The 20,663-nt window shown below is 43.3% G+C and overlaps 1 protein-coding gene across 4 annotated transcripts in view; it reads left to right on the top strand.

Moving 5' to 3' along the window:
* LOC111955294 (exostosin-1c) overlaps positions 1 to 20,663 on the top strand; it is a 101,783-nt gene that overhangs the window by 9,412 nt on the left and 71,708 nt on the right. For all 4 annotated transcript variants that reach the window (XM_070436011.1, XM_023975476.2, XM_070436012.1 and 1 more), the window contains exon 2: positions 9,862 to 11,224. In XM_070436011.1, coding sequence (XP_070292112.1) covers positions 10,278 to 11,224 — 947 coding nt within the window. In that variant the 5' untranslated portion in view covers positions 9,862 to 10,277. The remainder of the gene's footprint in view (positions 1 to 9,861; positions 11,225 to 20,663) is intronic.

Here is a 20,663-nt window from a genome sequence, read left to right as displayed (position 1 = left end):
TAATGAAGCAGCTATCAGCAGAGTCAGAACTAGTAAGGAGGGAAAAATTAAGTGTGAGTGTTTTTCATTGTATTTTTTGGTGGGGGGGGGTCAGGGTCAGAAGTGGGGGTGCTGTGGGTTTATTTACGATACTCTTTGAAGAGGTAGGGTTTCAAATGTTTTTGGAAGATGGGCAGTCACTCTGCTGTCCTAGCTTCAGAGGGAAGCTGGTTCCACCATTGGTGCGCCAGGACCGAGAAGAGCTTGGACAGGGCATCCCGTAGGGATGGGAGGGCCAAGAGACCAGAGGTGGCAGAACGAAGTGCTTGGGATGGGGTGTAGGGTTTGAGCACAGCAAGCATTTGACAAGTTGTATGACGCTGCGACTTGGAGTATTGTTTATTCATACTATGTAATTTTTTCTCAGTGAATTTGTGATGTTTTTTTCCCCTGTTCAGAGAAATTAGCCATTGAAGTCTCTTGCATTTTCCCCATAAATTAAGTGAAATGACCAGGTTTTGACGACTAGATGACACTGTTCTTGCTACTGCCCCCTTATTAATTTTGCTGGTCTCTTTTGTCCATCAAATGTATGACAACATTTTCGTTGCAGCTTTKGGTAGAAAACCAAAAGCTTTTGCTCATAATGAAAAGAAATGCTGTGCTCATCCTCACATTTCAATCCATTCAACCATGAAAGCAATTCAGTTTGCCCTTCTCGTAGCAACCTAATTCTTCAACCCAAGAGGGCTATCCCTATGGTGCAATTCTCATATNCTTATAAAGGTGCCACTACATCCCAGGCTGTGTCACAGCCGGCCGTGACCGGGAGCCCAATCGGGCRATGCACTATTGGCTCATTCATGCTAATACATTTTTTCTTATCCATAGGCCTAATGGACACGTTCAAACTTGCACACTTTTGATTGGCTTAAACAAAATCATTAACAACAGCGTAAGGCTGGCTAATAAATCCTTAGTTTTGGGGTTATGTTAAGGTAAAACTATTTTTGATAATCTTTACTTCCATATTTCCAAGTTTTATTCTTGAAGATCAAGGGGTGTAACATTTATTGGAATGACTGGAATTCTGATAGACTTTGGTTTTTAATGTAAAGATCTAATTTAATCGTAGTATTATATGTACAGTATTATATGTACAGTAGTAGAAAGCAATGGGTCAGAAGAAGCCTACATAACCATCCCATAAAGTAAAATTGAACATCCATATATGGCCAGCTATGTAAACTTTTTAACATTGATTTATCCTGCAATAGATGTGTTTCAATTGGTAACATATATTTTTGTCTTCTTCTAATGCCTCTTTAAGGGGAATGTAATCTAAAAGTAACTGAATGTAATCAGATGACGTTACTGAGTTTGGGTAATCCAATAGTTACATTACTGATTACAATTTTGGACAGGTAACTAACGGATTAAATTTAGAAAGTATCCTGGTTCCATGTCATTTCAAGCCATGACACCCACCATCTCAGATTGTTCTGTAATCGTTTCTGTAGTTGGAAACAGATAAGATGAGCATTCCTGCAACATTATTTTGTTGAAAGACGATTTGAACTCTAAGAAATTAAGCTAATTGATTGCACCCAAATTGGCCATTTCAATTTATAGGATTCATATAATATTCAATAAATATAGTACCCAACGTCCGATTTGCACAAAAAACCCTTCTTAATGATTAAGAAGAATCCACATTTTTATTTCATTTTTATTTAAGTCAGTTAATAACAAATTCTTATTTACAATGATGACCTACCCCGGCCAAACCCAGATGACGCAGGGCCAATTGTGCACCGCCCTATGGGACTCCCAATCACAGCCGGATGTGATGCAGCCTGGATTTGAACCAGGGACTGAAGTAACACCACTTGCACTGAGATGCAGTGCCTTAGACAGCTGCGCCACTTGGGAGCCCAATGAATGGTCAAATGAATGAATGGTCAAGCGCCACCCACAGACCCCCAGTATACAGTATCAGTTCTCTGTGCTTACAGTTAGTGCATTAATCTTAAGATAAGTACATTTTAANCTTATAAAGGTGCCACTACATCCCAGGCTGTGTCACAGCCGGCCGTGACCGGGAGCCCAATCGGGCAATGCACTATTGGCTCATTCATGCTAATATTTTTTTATTTTATCCATAGGCCTAATGGACACGTTCAAACTTGCACACTTTTGATTGGCTTAAACAAAATCATAAACAACGGCGTAGGGCTGGCTAATAAATCCTTAGTTTTGGGGTTATGTTTAGGTAAAACCATTTGGCTAATCTATACTTCATATTTCCAAGTCCTATTCTTGAAGATCAAGGGGTGTAACATGTATTGGAATGACTGGAATTCTGATAGACTTTGGTTTTTAATGTAAAGATCTAATTTAATCGTAGTATTATATGTACAGTAGTAGAAAGCGATGGGTCAGAAGAAGCCTACGTAACCAACCCATAGAGTAACATTAACATCCATATATGGCCAGCTATGTAAACTTTAACATTGATGTATCCTACAATAGATGTTGTTCAATTGGTAACATACAGTTTTGTCTTCTTCTAATGCCTCTTAAGGGACATGTAATCTAAAAGTAACGGAATGTAATCAGATGACGTTACTGAGTTTGGGTAATCCAATAGTTACATTACTGATTACAATTTTGGACAGGTAACTGATTAAATTTAGAAAGTAACCTACCCAACCCTGGTTCCATGTCATTTCAAGCCATGACACCCACCATCTCAGATTGTTCTGTAATCGTTTCTGTAGTTAGAAACAGATAAGATTAGCATTCCTGCAACATTATTTTGTTGAAAGACGATTTGAACTCTGAGAAATTAAGCTCATTGATTGCACCCAAATTGGCCATTTAAATGTATATGATTCATATAATATTCAATAAATATAGTCTGATTTGCACAAAAACCTTAACAATGATTAAGAAGAATCCACATTTTTATTTAACTAGGCAAGTCAGTTAATAACAAACTCTTATTTACAATGATGACCTACCCCGGCCAAACCCAGATGACGCAGGGCCAATTGTGCGCCGCCCTATGGGACTCCCAATCACAGCCGGATGTGATGCAGCCTGGATTTGAACCAGGGACTGAAGTAATGCCACTTGCACTGAGATGCAGTGCCTTAGACCGCTGCACCACTTGGGAGCTCAATGAATGGTCAAATGAATGAATGGTCAAGCGCCACCCACAGACCCCCAGTATACAGTATCAGTTCTCTGTGTTTGACATTTTATCCAGAGTGACTTACAGTTAGTGCATTAATCTTAAGTACATTTTAACTTAATGAAGCAGCTATCAGCAGAGTCAGAACTAGTAAGGAGGGAAAAATTAAGTGTGAGTGTTTTTCATTGTATTTTTTGGTGGGGGGGGGTCAGGGTCAGAAGTGGGGGTGCTGTGGGTTTATTTACGATACTCTTTGAAGAGGTAGGGTTTCAAATGTTTTTGGAAGATGGGCAGTCACTCTGCTGTCCTAGCTTCAGAGGGAAGCTGGTTCCACCATTGGTGCGCCAGGACCGAGAAGAGCTTGGACAGGGCATCCCGTAGGGATGGGAGGGCCAAGAGACCAGAGGTGGCAGAACGAAGTGCTTGGGATGGGGTGTAGGGTTTGAGCACAGCAAGCATTTGACAAGTTGTATGACGCTGCGACTTGGAGTATTGTTTATTCATACTATGTAATTTTTTCTCAGTGAATTTGTGATGTTTTTTTCCCCTGTTCAGAGAAATTAGCCATTGAAGTCTCTTGCATTTTCCCCATAAATTAAGTGAAATGACCAGGTTTTGACGACTAGATGACACTGTTCTTGCTACTGCCCCCTTATTAATTTTGCTGGTCTCTTTTGTCCATCAAATGTATGACAACATTTTCGTTGCAGCTTTKGGTAGAAAACCAAAAGCTTTTGCTCATAATGAAAAGAAATGCTGTGCTCATCCTCACATTTCAATCCATTCAACCATGAAAGCAATTCAGTTTGCCCTTCTCGTAGCAACCTAATTCTTCAACCCAAGAGGGCTATCCCTATGGTGCAATTCTCATATRTAGCCCAACAATGTGATGGAGAAATGGGCTAGTGACTAAAATGTTGGGACAACCCTAATAAAATAATACAATTATAAACCATTGCATGTTAGTCTGTTTGTCAATACAATTATTGGAAAACATCTCTGTTTGATTAGTGACATTTACCATTAARCCCAACCCAATACCATTGCAAAATACTATACAATGTGTGTTTGTGACTTTTACCGTTGAAAACCCCTTAGAGACCATAACATTGAAACCATTAGAACTGCTGTAGCCTAATAGTTTGCTTGTTCAAGAAAAACACACAGGGGTGGTTTCCTGGACACAGATTACGTCTAAGAGAAGGAAAAACAGAAGTGCTTTCACGGAGGACTGGCTTAAAATTGTGAGGATGACCAGAATGCATTTGTGCAAACGCTATTGGTTTTCTACCCAAAGTTGCAAAGAAAATGTTGTCATACATTTGATAAACAAAAGATGYGAGTAAACTGGATAAAAGGGCAGTAGCAGGAACAGTGGCATCTAGTGGGTAAAACCTCRTACTTTCATTTAATTGACTTGGAAAATGTCCTGTTGACTTCAATGGCAAATCTCTCTGAACAGGGGGTACAAAATAATACATCACCAAATTCCCTGAGAACACATTACATAGTATGAATAAACAATACTCCCAAGTTTCCCAAGTAGCGCAGTTATCTAAGGCACTACATTGCAGTGCTGAGGTGCCACTACATCCCAGGCTGTGTCACAACCGTCCGGTGCACAATAGGCCCAGTGCCGTCCGGGTTAGGGGAGGGTTTGGCCGGGGTGGGCTTTCCTTGGCTCATCACGCTTTAGTGATTCCTTGTGGCAGGCTGGGCGCCTGCAAGCTGACTTCGGTCATCAGTCGAATGGTGTTTCCTCCAACACATTGGTAAGGCTGACTTTCGTGTTAAGAAAACAGTGTGTTAAGAAGCAGTTTCGGAGGACGCAGCGATGAGACAAGGTCGTAACTACCAATTGGATATCACAAAATTGGGGAGAAATTTTACTCCAAGGTACAGCTTGGGGTTTGTGGAGTCTGTGGGTGGCGTTTGGATTCCTCACATCTTCATCATTGTTAAGAAGAGGTTTTTGTGCAAATCGGATGTTGAGTACTATATTTATTGAATATTCTATGAATCTATGAATAAATGTATGGACAATTTGGGTGCAATCAATTAGCTTAATTTCTCAGAGATCAAATTATATTTAAAGAAAATAATGTTGCAGAATGCCTATCTTTTCCATTTCTAACTACAGAAATAATTTCAGAACAATCTGAGATGGTGGGTGTCAATCCTCTTTCTTGTGCTTTTTGGGGTGGAGGGAGGAGTTTCTGTATATTTAACTCTGTAATGCTCTGACGACCCATCTTCTTTCTTGTGTGTTGGCCTTAACACAATGCATCGCAGTATCTACATCACACATTTCTAAAAAGTCCTTCTTACTTGAATTCATTACTTACCTTAAAAGGCAAGTCACTGTCATCTCAAGGCTGTATTCCATAGAGATACTGTGCTCTTTTCAAGTCTCATGTCTTCTAGTGAGATAAATTACTGAAGAATTTCCTTGGCTGCTTCTTCTGTATTGGGGTTTTAGACAGCATCCACACATTCTTTCACCCCATATCTCAAGGCTAAGCTGAAATACTTCACAGATTCCTTCTTGATCTGATCTTGTGTCTGACATCAACGTATTGGTGGTGGAACTAGAAACGAGTCCAAACCCTTGTTTACCGTATGTGTCAAAGCTTCCCAATCCTGTCAGACCAGTGATCAACCATACAAAAGATGGAAGGAAGGAAGAATGGGAAGGATGCMGTCTAAGATCTTCCAACAAGAACCCTGAAGGTTCACCTCTGTCTGAACCCTGTACTTTCCCTTAGGCTCCGCAAGGCTCCTCAACAGACACTGTGGTCTGTCTTATTGCTAGGCCCCACCATACTGATCCATTCATCGTTGATGTGTGACAGTGGAGCCACATACAGTGCCTTCAGAAAGTATTCACACCCCTTTACTTTTTCCACATTTTATTGTGCTACAGCCTGCATTTAAAATGGACACAATACCCCATAATGTCAAAGTGATTTTTTTATTTTATTTGACAAATTAATTTAAAATGAAAAGCTGAAATGTCTTGAGTCAGTAAGTATTCAACCACTTTATTATGGCAAGCCTACATAAGTTCAGAGGTAGAAATGTGTTTAACAAATCACATAATAAGTTGTATGGATTCTGTGTTCAATAACATTATTTTTTAATGACTACCCCATCTCTGTACCCCACACATATAATTATCTGTAAGGTCTCTCAATCAAGTAAGGAATTTTAAGCACAGATTCAACCACAAAGACCAGTGAGTTTTCCAATGTCCATAAACGAAGGGCCCTGATTAGTAGATGTGTGAAAAGGAGAAAAAAACAGACACTGAATATTTATTAATTAGGCTTTGGATGGTGTATCAATACACCCAGTCACTACAAAGATACAGGCGTCCTTCCTAACTCAGTTGCCGGAGAGGCAGAAAACCACTCCGGGATTTCACCATCACCAATGGTGATTTCAAAACAGTTACAGAGTTTAATGGCTGTGATAGAAAACTGAGGATGGATCAACAACATTGTAGTTACTCCACAATACTAACCTAATTGACAGAGTGAAAAGGAAGCTTGTGCAGAATAAAAAATATTTCAARACATTCATCCTGTTTGCAACAAGGCACTTAAGTAATACTGCAAAAAAAGTGGCAAAGAAAGGAACTTTTTGTTCTGAATACAAAGCGTTATGTTTGGGGCAAATCCAGCACAACACATCACTGAGTACCAYGCTTCATATTTKCAAGCATCGTGGTGGCTGCATCATGTTATGGATATGCTTGTCATCGGCAAGGACCAGGGAGTTGATTTGGATAAAAATAAATGGAATACAACTAAGTGCAGGCAAAATCGTATAGGAAAACCTGGTGTAGTCTGCTTTCCAACGTACATTGGGAGACTAATTTGGCTTAAAATCTATGACAAGACTTAAATGGCTGTCTAGCAATGATCAACAACCAATTTGACAGAGCTTGAAGTATTTTTAAAAGAATAATGGGCAAATATTATACAATCCAGGTGTGCAAAGCTTTTAGAGACATACCCCAAAACACTCATAGCTGTAATCGCTGCCAAAGGTGTGTCTAACATGTATTGACTCTGGGTTAAATACTTATTTAATCAAGATATATTCATTTTTCATAATTTAAAAAAATAAACATGAGTATTTTTTTGACATGAGAGTATTTTTTTGTAGATCGGTGGATTTTTTTTTACAATTAAATCCATTTTAATCCCACTTTGTAACACAATAAAATGTGGAAAAAGTAAAGGGGTGTGAATACTTACTGAAGGCACTGTACTCTACAACCACTCTCTTAGCAGTCTACGTAACTCCTTCTACAAGGTCTGCGTGCGTGCGTGTGTGCGCGTGTGACTGTGTGTGTGTCTGTGCGTTTGTACATTACCAGTCAAAATTTTGGACACACCTACTCATTCCAGGGTTTTTCTTTATTTTTACTATTTTCTACATTGTAGAATAGTAGTGAAGACATCAAAACTATGAAATAACACATGTGGAATCATGTAGTAAAAAAGTGTTAAACAAATCACAATATATTTTATATTTGAGATTCTTCAAAGTAGCCACCCTTTGCCGCTTAACCCGGAAGCCAGCTGCACCAATGTGTCGGAGGAAACACCATTCAACTGACGACCGCAGTCAGCCTGCAGGGGCACAGCCTGCCACAAGGAGTCGCTGGAGCGCGATGAGCCAAGTAAAGCCCCCCGGCCAAACCCACCCGTACAATGCTGGGCCAATTGTGTGCCACCCTATGGGATTCCCGGTCATGGCCTGTTTGTGACACAGCCCAGGATCGAACCCAGGTCTGTAGTGACACTCGGGAGGCCTTAAAATTATTAGTATTTTTATTTATTTTCTTATGTTTTTTAAGTACATTTTTAACCGGTTCTCAAGATTTCAGAATACCGTTTCTGTTCCCGGAACACTAGAGATCACTTTCGTTCCCGCKTCCTGTTTTCCGTTATTATTTTTCACTTCCCTGTATCTGTTCCAACCCTTGCCTCAGGTTGGCTTTTTCTGTCAGATTGGATATTTGTCTCAGSTGTGTGAGAGTATCCTGAGGTAGATTGAGTTTTAYTTCAGCAGGAAAGGCAGGGGATATAAAGCAAAAATAAATTCAGAAAGGAAAATCAATATGTTAACTAAAGGAGCCGGTAAATTATTGATGAGGACTATGTAGTGGGATCCGTAGTGTCCTTACAACTTTGTCTGCTTGCCACTGTTCTGTGGGAGAGGAGCTTGGCTGAGCCAAAAACCCAACACCCAGAATCTCTAAGGCTCTCAGTGAGCTCACTATCTGACACTACCTGATGTTCACTCACTTACACACAAGCACACACATACATGGACACATACACACACACACACACACACAAATAGTCACAAGAGGCCTGCATACAGACACATAGTCATAAGCACCTGCATACACACTCAAGTACCATACGTACACATGGTTGTATTTAAACACACACAGACACAATGAGTCGGAAATTAATGTTTTAGTAGTCTTTCAATTTACATTCAAAGGACATTATGTATAGTATCACAATACACTGGCCTAATGAGACAATGCATTGTTGATCAATATCAGGCTCCATACATACAGGTGATAACAGGAAGAACAGGGAGGGTGGCCTTCAATTCCGCATGGATGGAGAAGGTAGAGGAATGTGAGGGAGAGGTAGAAGAGAGGGAGGGAGGTAAAGAGAGGGATGAAAAGAGAAAGTGAGGGAGAGCAGGTGAGACCTGAAAGCTGCCTTTGTGTGGCGGCTGGCAGTAGGAACACTGGTCTGCTCTGTGAGGTTTTCCCCACACACACACACACACACACACACACACACACACACACACACACTTGGGAGTTATGGGGGGTGCTTGGGCAAACATACCGTGTTGAAAACCGTTGCATGATGTTTTCAAATAACACACAAAAAAACCTCTCTCCACACCCCAAGATTAACGGACGTTACAGCGCCATAAAGTGGCTCTATTTTTTCCCCTTTTTTACAAATCTCCATTTCAGTGGCTAAACGGCTCCCCATTTCCCCCTCCACTGCATCTCAACTGTATCTGATGCTGTTCAACTGGAGCTTGAAGTGCATGATAACATCAGAGCTGGCTGCTTCATGTTCGGCATACAAAACAACACGCTTCCAGGACTGGACGTCAATAGCATAACCAGACCAAACATTCAAACGACTTTGACCATTCTCAAATGTAGAGATAGTGGGGGAGTATATTTAAACGTTGAGAGTCTCTTTGTTATGTGTGTCTCGTCAGAGCTGTCAGCTATGTGAACTGAACTGAGCGAGCTCTGTGTTTTGAGGAGACTAGCTTTAATCTTCAACAGAGTTCTACATAAAGATTTGATCAGTTCAGGTCAACTTAAGAGGGTTTTATAGCCTAAAGTAGTCCAACTGCACTGTCATGTGTATGAAATTACCCTCCGTCGGGCTAATTTATTGCTGAGTCTGTACACGCTTCATGCTGATGCTGATGTATGTTTTGGTTTATACAGTATATCTGTATGTTGGTATAAGGGTGTGTTGTGTGCTTTACATAATGGTGCGTTGCTGAATCATTTSAGACAGTGTTCCTTGACTTGTTAATGTACCTAGTGCTGCATCTGTGCTGTTGAGTGCTCCTCTGGTTGTGTACTGAGCTGTGATCTCGTTTGTTTACGTCCCCAGGAGAGACCCGGGAGACAGCGGGCGCCATGAGGCGGCGAGGAGGGCTTGAGAGAGAGGAGACATCGCCCTTCATCATCCTCAGCATCGGGCAGCGCAGGAAATGCACACACGCGCCACAGAGACTGTCTAGCAAGAGACTGGCTAACAGCACCCAATTCTGAGAGAGAGACGAGAGAGCGAAACAGAAGAGAGTGGATTCAACATCCATTTATTTATCCTCAATGGGCTTAAACTGGACTGGATCAGACTTGGAAGAAATGATGTCCAAGTTACCACACTGTTCTATATTGGACCCTCCTTGTTAGACCTTTGAAACAACTCACCCACCTTTGTGAGGCTTGGAGCTGAGGGGCAGAGAGAGGGGGAAAAAAGAGAGCGACAGCGATAGAGGAAGAGAACGAGAGACATTGGGCTCCATGCAGGCGCGTAAGAAGTATGTCCTGCTGGGGCTGTGTGCTTGCTGCTGGCTGCTGCTCTTCTACTGGGGCGGTGGGGTCCAGGTCCGTCTCCTCAAGCTGCTGGGGCAGCAGAGGGGCGATGTGGTGCGCCCCTGGCCCGACTGGACCGACAGGGTACTCCTTCCGGGCTATGCCCAGCTGGAGGAACTCCAGACGGGGCCTGGTTCTGCCGAGTCCCCCCGCCAGCGTCACCAAGCCTGGACGGGCATCTATAAAGACAGTCGCTGCCGAATGGAGACCTGCTTCGACTTTACGAGATGTCGACGTAGAGGGCGGGACGGGTTTAGAGTGTACGTTTACCCGTCGGAGAAGGGTGAGCGCGGGTCGGAGAGCTATCGTAAGATACTGACGTCTATAGGCGAGTCGCGGTACTACACCACGGACCCTCGCGAGGCATGTCTCTTCGTTTTGGGGATTGACACTCTGGACCGCGACCAGCTCTCGGGGCAGTTCGTGCCCAACTTGGACGATCGTATCAAGGGTTACCCGCTCTGGAACGAGGGACGGAACCACCTAATCTTTAACCTGTACTCGGGCACCTGGCCCAACTACACCGAGGACCTGGGCTTCAACATCGGTCAGGCCATCCTGGCTAAAGCCAGCCTCAACACGGAACACTTCCGGCCCGGGTTCGACGTCTCCATCCCCCTCTTCTCCAAGGACCACCCCCAGAAGGGGGGCGAGAGGGGCTGGTTGGTGCGAAACACGGTGCCACCGCGCAGGAAGTACCTGTTGATGTTCAAAGGGAAGCGGTATCTAACGGGCATCGGCTCGGACACCCGTAACGCCCTGCATCATATCCATAACGGGAAGGACATAGTGTCCCTCACCACATGCCGTCACGGGAAGGACTGGGAGAAACACAAAGACGCCCGCTGTGACCATGACAACCTAGAGTATGAGAGGTAAGTTAGGTTCCTAAGGGGCAGAACGGTGAATCGTAACTTTACTTTGATTCAGGGGGAGGGTTTAGTATTTGTYTTATTTAGTCCAGGGGAGGGTGATGTAATTTGTAATAAATGACATGTCATATTGCTCAGGGTTTGAGACTGCGTTGCTTATTATAGTATCTCATGTGTGCCCGATAATGCCTCTCATCCCTGATTCTCTCTGCTGGGCGTGTAATATTCAGTGCGCCTATCCATAGCCTGTAGTATAGGCCAGGGGTGTCAAACTCACTCCATGAAGGATCTAGTCACTGCAGACACTAGATTCTAGTGTCTGCAGGTTTGAGTTTTTTTCCTTTCATTTAAGCCCTAGACAACCAGTGTGGGGAGTTCATGCCTAATTAGTGACCTTAATTCATCAATCAAGTWAAAGGGAGGAGCGAAAAACCGCRGACACTCAGGCCAYCGTGGAATGAGTTCGACACGTGCTATAGGCCTATGCCAGGGGTATTCAAATCTCACCATACGAGGTCCAGAGCCTGCTGSTTTTCTGTTCTACCTGATAATGATTTRCACCCACCTGGAGTCCCAGGTCTAAATCAGTCCCCGATTTTAGAGGGGAACAATGAAAACACTCAGTGGAACTGGCTTCAAGGYCCGGAGTTGAGTCTGAGGGGCCTAGGTTATACGAAGAGCACGCTCGGAGAAGCACAKGGCAAAGTKATATTTCGAAGAAAATGTACTTCCTTCCCGAGTTTTTGCGCTGCTGGGATGGTGTATATGCCTAGTTAAATAAAGGTTAAATATATTAAAAATATACAAAAAATATGAATCTAGGCTACAYTGCAGTGGATAGGCGTTCCTTAGGTCCTACTCTTCCTGTGGTCCAAAGCTGCTACTGATATAATTGATTTTAATATCAAGGAAATGGACCTGATTTTATATTMAATCATCTATAACGACGCTTTAGTCCGCAATGCTTTAGGCTAGAAACAAGCTGTAAAATGCAGYGACTCCGATGCAYATGGGATATCTTTGGTTTGTCTCTGACATTGAGGCTGCGCGACAACCTATAGCCGACAGATTGAATTTCTTTGTAGAATATTTGCACAAAATGCATCCGCCAGTTGCAGTCTTGCCTTATATGCCCACCATTCGCCTAAAGAACATGTTATATTTTTAATCCTCAACACCAAGTTGGGCATACCGTCGTTTCAAATGATTCACTGTCGATCGTGGATGGTAATTCTTCACATTTTACCGTTGAAACGGCATGCCAATCATTTGATCTCAATCAGTTCATGGACATATGCATTCAGACCTGATTGAATAACTGTTTTGCAGTAATTAAAGCAGATGGTTAACAAATATTAGCATTTCTTGTAGGCCTATTTTATTAATCAAAGCATAGCTGCTGCGTGCACGCTGTTGGGTTTTGTCTGCATGAGGAAAACATTTGACTATTCAGAGCTTCGGATAAGAGGTGACTGAGTGAGGAGGTGTTTTTGGTGTAACATACAGTGGGAGAACAAGTATTTGATACACTGCCGATGTTTGCAGGTTTCCTACTTACAAAGCATTAGAGGTCTGTCATTTTTATCAATAGGTACACTTCAACTGTGAGAGACGGAAATCTAAAAAAAATCGCAGAAATCAACATTGTATGATTTTTAAGTAATTAATTGCATTTTTATTGCATGACATAAGTATTTTGATACATCAGAAAAGCAGAACTGAATATTTGGGTACAGAACCTTAGTTTGGCAATTACAGAGATCATAGCGTTTCCTGTAGTTCTTGACCAGGTTTGCACACACTGCAGCAGGGATTTTGGCCCACTCCTCATCAGACTTCTCCAGATCCTTCAGGTTTCGGGGCTGTCGCTGGGCAATACGGACTTTCGGCTCCCTCCAAGAATTTTCTTTGGGTTCAGGTCTGGAGACTGCTAGGCCACTCCAGGACCTTGAGATGCTTCTTCTTACGGAGCCACTCCTTAGTTGCCTGGCTGTGTGTTTCGGGTCGTTGTCATGGCTGGAAGACCCAGCCACGACCCATCTTCAATGCTCTTATGAGGGAAGGAGGTTGTTGGTCCAAGATCTCGCGATACATGGCCCGATCCATCCTCCCCTCAATACGTGAGTCAGTCCTGGTCCCTTTGCGAAAAAGCTCCCAAAGAATGATGTTTCCACCTCCATGCTTCACGGGTTGGGTGGTGTTCTTGGGGTTGTACTCATCCTTCTATTCCTCAAACACGGCGAGTGGAGTTTAGGAGCAAAAAGCTCTATTTTTTGTCTCATCAGAACCAGCATGACCTTCTCCCATTCCTCTCTGGACATATCCAGATGGTCATTGGCAAACTTCAGACGGGCCTGGACATGCGCTGGCTTGAGCAGGGGGACCTTGGCGTGCGCTGCAGGATTTTAATCCATGACGGCGTAGTGTGTTATAATGGTTTTCTTTGAGACTGTTGGTCCCTAGCTCTCTTCAGGTCATGACCAAGGTCCTGCGTGTAGTTCTGGGCTGATCCCTCACATTCCTCATGATCATTGATGCCGCACGAGGTGAGATCTTGCATGGAGCCCCAGAGAGGGTGATTGACCCGTCATCTTGAACTTCTTCCATTTTCCTAATAATTGTGCCAACAGTTGTTGCTCTCACCCAAGCTGCTTGGCTATTGTCCTGTAGCCCATCCCCAGCCTTGTACAGGTCTACAATTTATCCCATGGTCCTTACACAGCCTCTCTGGTCTTGGCATTGTGGAGAGGGTTGGAGTCTGTTTGATTGAGTGTGTGGACAGGTGTCTTTTATACAGGTAACGAGTTCAAACAGGTGCAGTTAATACAGGTAATGAGTGGAGAACAGGAGGGCTTCCTTAAAGAAAAACTAACAGGTCTGTGAGAGCCGGAATTCTTACTGGTTGGTAGGTGATCAAATACTTATGTCATGCATAAATGCAAATTAATTACTTAAAAATCATACAATGTGATTTTCTGGATTTTTGTTTTAGATTCCTTCTCTCACGATTGAAGTGTACCTATGATAAAATTACAGACCTCTACATGCTTTGTAAGTAGGAAAACCTGCAAAATTGTCGAGTGTATCAAATACTTGTTCCTCCCCACTGTATTATAGGCCTGCTATGCACTTTACTAAACGAGCCCCATTGTGAGAAGTCATAATCTTTCTAATTGTAATAATAAATCGTGATGAGAAGGACTGTTCGATGTAGGCAACATCTTGGATGAGGGTTATTTTGAGCGATTTTGACCTGCCCTTCGAATCGTGGTTCAGAAAGGACAGCGGTGGTCACGTATTGTTCCAACCTGGTCTCAGAGMATTTCGTATTATCCTGTAAATAAATCCGAGACACTCCATTTAGTATGATATGTTACGTTTCGTATGGTACGTATTCATTTGTGGATGTCCATCGCCCATTCATATATGTTACGTATTAAAACATATATTTTTTTACAAGTGCGTATAGGCCTACCTGATGATATGTGGCTGCTGTGTTAAACAATGAATTGCTATTTCTCGAATTCATTTATGATCAGATACTTCAGTTGTAACTGGTTCTTTTTTTTTTGAGTTGATGGACAACTTCACCACTGTTCCAAACTTAGACCATCCTCTTTTTTTAACAATAGCCCATACAGAAATCACAACGTCTCTGGTGCTGCAGCATGCGCTCATTCATTGTCATGGTCTCTTGTGGTATTGACGTCGAATTGCATGAAATGCGTTTATAAACCCCTCCCCCTTATCCGTGGTGGTTTTCAAAATCCACGACTTTAATGGCTACTTTGCCATGTAAGTGCTTTACAAAAACGAACAGTTCTAAAAAATGGGCATATCATAGGCTCTGGTCTGTCCTAGGGGTGAGGGTAAACATGTAGGCATCTTCTCTGCTATCCACTTTATGTTTGAATTATTATTTGGGGTACAGGGGACGGTCACTTGTTTTTTTTTGTTTCAGGGAGGTTCGAGGATAAAAATATTTTTACTGAAAGGATTTCGTTTCAGAGAGATCATGTTTTTCTCCAGGTAACCCTCATTATAAATAACTTACAGTCCCTTAGTCTCTCACCGACGTCAATGCATGACTAGGTGAAAATTCTACTTAAGTGGAAGTTCGGTTTCTCCCCTTAGGGAGGGCTATTATTGTGAGCTTTGTCATAACTTCGGTTTCATCAGGAATACACTTTGGGCTTTTCTTTATTGCTTTGTTTTTTAATCGTGTGGGCGTTTTTATTGGGTCCCTTAGATGTTGGGCTTTTATGAGTTTGATTTTCTCCCTCTCTTCTAAATTGAGGTCTCCTGGTTATTTTCTCTGTCGTTTACAGTTACTATTCCCGTTATCTTTAAGAATATTGACTGTCGGTCGTGTGTGTGTGTAGATTTACAGTAAAGCGTGTGGGAGGGGGGGGGGGGTATAGGTAAAGAGAAGGTGAGTGAGGCCTGTTTACCCCAGTAATAACAGTATTAATCCGTCCGTGCCATAGCTACTTTCTGGGTTGTTTACATTGGGTCGGTGGCGAGGGAAAGGGGACGGAGCGGGAGTCCCACTCGACTCTGTATGAATGAGTATTATATTCCACACATAACAACGGTCTGCTCATGACATCAGGGGGGGGGTTTGGGAGAGGGGTGTCGGGAGCTTATGTTATATGATGGCGGGTTACATTGGAATAGGTGAGGGTGCATGAGGTAGTGGGGGTGGGGGCGAGAGGACAGCAGCAGTGTGTAAGAAAAACACGAGAATGTGTGTAGCGCTTTTCCCCCCCTTTTTTTTCTCTCCTCAGAGTTGGAATGAGGTACGCACGGGGCGTCGGAGTGTGAGGTGTGAAGAGGTTGTGGGGCGGGGGGGGGGGGGGGTGGGTATTACGTTGTCCTCTCTCTGACGCTCATATCCCAAGGAGTGTGGGGGCTTTTTGGGATAACACGAGAACCATGCATGGAAATGGAGTCGGAATGAATGAAATGAAAGCGTGACAATATAAACGTCCCGTGAAGCTGAAGGATTCTGAGAATGAGGTTAGGTAACGACTCCCATCCTCCAAGGCCCTCTGTCCTCTCTCCCTCTCTTTCTTCTCACTCTTTTTCTTTTCTCTCTCTCGTTCTCTCTCTCCCTCTTTCTCTCAACCTGTCTTTTTCTTTCTGCCCCCCTTCCCCCTCTCCCGCCTTTCCTCCTCTATCTGTTTCTCCTATCTTCCTTGGCTGTGGGCTCAGGCAGGCAGGTTGCAGCCTCTTAGCAGGTTGTACCAGGTTAATGAGCACTTGCATCTGGACCACTTACAGATTAACCCAGGAGGACCCGGGACTAGACAGGGTGGGGGGCGGGGCATAAATTAAGTAATGGGGAGAGAGAGAAACATAGACCGAGAGAGGGAAAGATCACGAGAGGCATGGTGGAGAGGGGGATGAATGGGACTGCAGGAATGGCAAGACATGGGGGTTAGATAGAGAGGGAGGAACGAAGGGAGAGAGGCAGACAGCAGGAAAGAGAAGGAGAAGAAAAGGTAGGAAGGGGAGAAAGAAGGTAGGACTTCAGGCAGGGAAAGGACCCAGAAAGAAAGAGAGGCCAAGAAGGAGAGAAAGAAGGAGGGAGAGAGGGGGATACTTCAGGCAAGGGAGAGGCTTTACCGCAGCCTATTGGCCTAGTTTCCCTTCTTTCTTGCTTTGGAAGATTCCATGAGAAAGGAAAGAATAACCTGCATTGTACAGTGAATGTAAATGAGGGAGTGTGTGAAAAGAGAGGAGTGGGAATGGAGCGGGGAGATTCAGGAGACACACACATAGATGCGTGCATGCACACACACACACACACACACATACAGAGATGCACGAACACACACACACACTAGTAGAACACTTTGCAGAGTTGCTTTAGTCATAGTTGAAGCGTTAAGGGTGAGGTATAAGTATCAGGGGTGGGGGCAGGCAGGGGTAAGGGGGTGCGGCGGAGTAAAGAGGGAGTGAAGGAGGGAGGAGGGAGGAGGGGGTGTAATGGCAAAATGATGTACCTCTCCATTCAGCTTAAATGGTTGTTCCCATGGCGACGGCCTTGCCATGTGGAAGACGTATCACAGCATAGGCCATTATTCATGACCCAGAAAGAACTCAAGGAGAGAGAATAGAGGGATAAAAACACCAACTGTTTCTGACTGCAGTGCAAAAGATGCTATACAGCAGAATATACAGTAACCTTTGTACACTGTACAGTAGATGCAGTACAGGAATATACAGTAATATACAATAGATACATGAATATACAGTACAGTAAAGGACCACATCAGTATTACATTCATATTGCGTTATAGGAATGATATATCTGAAATTGTTGTTATTTTTCTATAAATCAACTGAAACTATCCATGGTCCTGACTGTTACATGGCTTCATGACCTGAGTTGTACTGTAGTTGTACTGTAGTTATAGCTCGTGTTCCCGCAGTTTGACCATGGGTGTGTATGGGTGTTTTGTTTTTGAGCGGGTGGATGTGTTTGTGTGGGAATGTTTGAGTGTATGCCTTCATGTCTAAGTGTGTGTGTGTGTGTGTGTGTGTGTGTGTGTGTGACATGTATAATAGTGTGTGTGTTGAGATGTTGGCAGGCCCCAATAAGAAATCCTACACCCCACTGTAATTAGGGGCTGTGAAATTGTACCCCTGGAGAGCATGTGGTGTGTGCGGCTCGTGTTCCAGTCCAGAACAAACTCCTSTGTTTGTGTCTCTGTTCCCCAAAAAGAAAGAAATGCGACAACGCCTTCAAGTTCTCAACCTCTTTCTTCCGTTCTCCTTCTTTTTTCTTCTTCCAGTTCTTCTCTCCCTCTCCCACACTCCTGTCGCTCTCCCTCTTGTCTCTCTAATTTTGTTCTCAACCTCCACCCCTAGTTCGCTCCCTCTTTCCCTCTCTTTCCTTCCTCTTTCCATTTTCCAGTCTCTCTCTCCCGCACTCCCTTCTCTCTCCCTCTTTAAATCAAATCAAATCAAGTTTATTTTATATAGCCCTTCGTACATCAGCTAATATCTCGAAGTGCTGTACAGAAACCCAGCCTAAAACCCCAAACAGCAAGCAATGCAGGTGTAGAAGCACGGCGGCTAGGAATGAATGAGCGTGTGTCCATTTACTTCGTCTTCCTCTTGCACTACTCGTACTGCAAGTATTTCTTCCTATCGGCATACTCCCTCTTTTTGAGTTATGCTTTTTTAAATTACCGCCCCTCCTTCTTTTTAACATGAAACTTAACAGCAATGCTGTTAAATAAGTGCACACGCACACACATCTTGCCCACACTTCCCACTCTTCCCACACTCATGCATGCTTGCATGGACACACGCTCATGGACAGTCACGCACGCACACACACACAAACACACACACACCCCCTGCCTTTCACAAGCTGGCATAAAACACACCAACMAAAGGTTATGGGAGGGATTGGGAAGGTCTTGCCTTATCTCCGAGTCAAACAGGGTCTCATTTAATCCAGCTAAAAAGAAAAGTGGGACCAGTGACCTCTCTAACTCTCTACTGCCCCCTATCTGTAAGCTGACCTCATAGCACCCAGTGGTGGTGCCAGGTGGTTGTGTGTTATTATGTCTGGTTCCATCTCAGACGGTTGTCTGTTTTTGTCTGGCTACACTGTACCGGTAAACACATTCTTTTGAAATGCTAAACAGAATCAATTATGCTTGGCAACGAAATTGTGACCCGTTTGCGGTCCTACATTTGCATATTTTGTTACCTTTTAATTGTTCTGGTAGGTTAACTGAGAACAGAGCTCTTACTAGCTCTAGGGCCTCACATTCCTTGGCCAATTGTTTATGTCTTAAGCAAACCCCCCTCATTCTCTGCATTTAGCTGTCCTTCTCCTTTGGACCTGTGTATAGTGAGTGGGAGTGTCCAGCCTGTCATGTTGTCAGGTGCCTCTCAGGTTCCTGATGCGGAGCCTTTTGGCCCCGGGGCCCACGCTGTCTTAACAGCAGCCCACGTCAGGGCCCCTAGATATACTAGTGTGGATGTCTTTAATGGGGGCCCATTCACCGGCCTAATAGGGCCCTTTATCCAGCCTGGCCAGCACCACAGCGATCATAGCGGGAAAAGCCTCCGGCGTCCTCACTCGCTTTTGTCCGAGCCAACTGGAGCAGAAAGCCTTTGACAATATGGGAGAGACTAGAGGAGAGAGGGGGACTCTTGCCTTCTGCTGTTAAGACTCTCCTCCCTCTCTCGCTCGCTCTGTTATTCACTTGTTTACCCGTTTTGATAGCCTCGACTTGACCTTGTGAACCCACAACTCGGTATCCGGAGCTTATGGATGGTAGGGATTGGGGAAAAGGAAGCATGTGAAAGCAAATGCTCCAAACACTGTGTTTAATGTTTCATACACAATTAGGTGAAGTTGACCTTTTGCAAGTCTTTCAGGAGTGTCAAGACAAAGTGTCTGGAATACATTTATTAAATATACTGTACATGTAAAGGTATGTTCATGTGTMGTTTTTTTGACCATCTATGAGGGAAAGGAAGAAAACCTAGAGTCTTTGACAGACAGATACGGTCATGGTTGAGAGGCTATTTACTAATGTACAGTCTGGTATTAAGGTTAAATTGGGATTTGAAAGGGGTGGATTTAACCCCCACAACTGAGTTGACTTTCTAATGTGATTTTCCACTTTATGATTCAGAATAATCCACCTTACCACTCTCCTTTTTGAGGTTGATTGAGTCCACTTTCACTGCGTCCCCACTTCACTCACCTGTTATTCGACAGACAAGTGGACAGCTTTTTTTTTTCAAGGTGACAACTTCCTTTCACCTCATACCATAATGACCGATGACTGACAACCAAGTTAGCATCATCCAAACTGATTAATTTAGCTAGCCTCTTCTCAACATGACATGYGCAACAGAGGCACCGGAGGATCAACATTAACCGCATAACATACCCTTAGACTTCTTAGCATTTGTTTCATACAATTGCACTCAATAAAAAAAATACTCCTACAGTATATTAACTCTTATATGATAGGGTGTGGTGGGATTGTGTGGTGTACAGTGCGTTGCAAAAGTATTCATCCCCTTGGCGTTTTTCCTATTTTGTTGCATTACAACCTGTAATTTAAATAGATTTTTATTTGATTTCATGTAATGGACATACACAAAATAGTCCAAATTGGTGAAGTGAAATGAAAAAAATTACTTGTTTCTAAATATAAAGAAAGAAATAAAACAGATATGGATATGCATATGTATTTGCTATGAAGCCCCTAAATATGATCTGGTGCAACCATTACCCTCAGAAGTCACATAATTAGTTAGATTGCACACAGGTGGACTATATTTAAGTGTCACGTGATCTCAGTGTGTATGTATATATATATATATATACACACCTATTCTGAAAGGCCTCAGAGTCTGCAACACCACTAAGCAATGGCCACTACCAAGCAAGCGGCGGCAC

This window comes from Salvelinus sp. IW2-2015, linkage group LG30 (genome assembly GCF_002910315.2).
Source record: "Salvelinus sp. IW2-2015 linkage group LG30, ASM291031v2, whole genome shotgun sequence".
NCBI lineage: Eukaryota > Metazoa > Chordata > Actinopteri > Salmoniformes > Salmonidae > Salvelinus > Salvelinus sp. IW2-2015.
The sequence above is the reverse complement of the archived record's forward strand: the minus strand, read 5'-3'. Positions and strand labels throughout refer to the sequence as shown.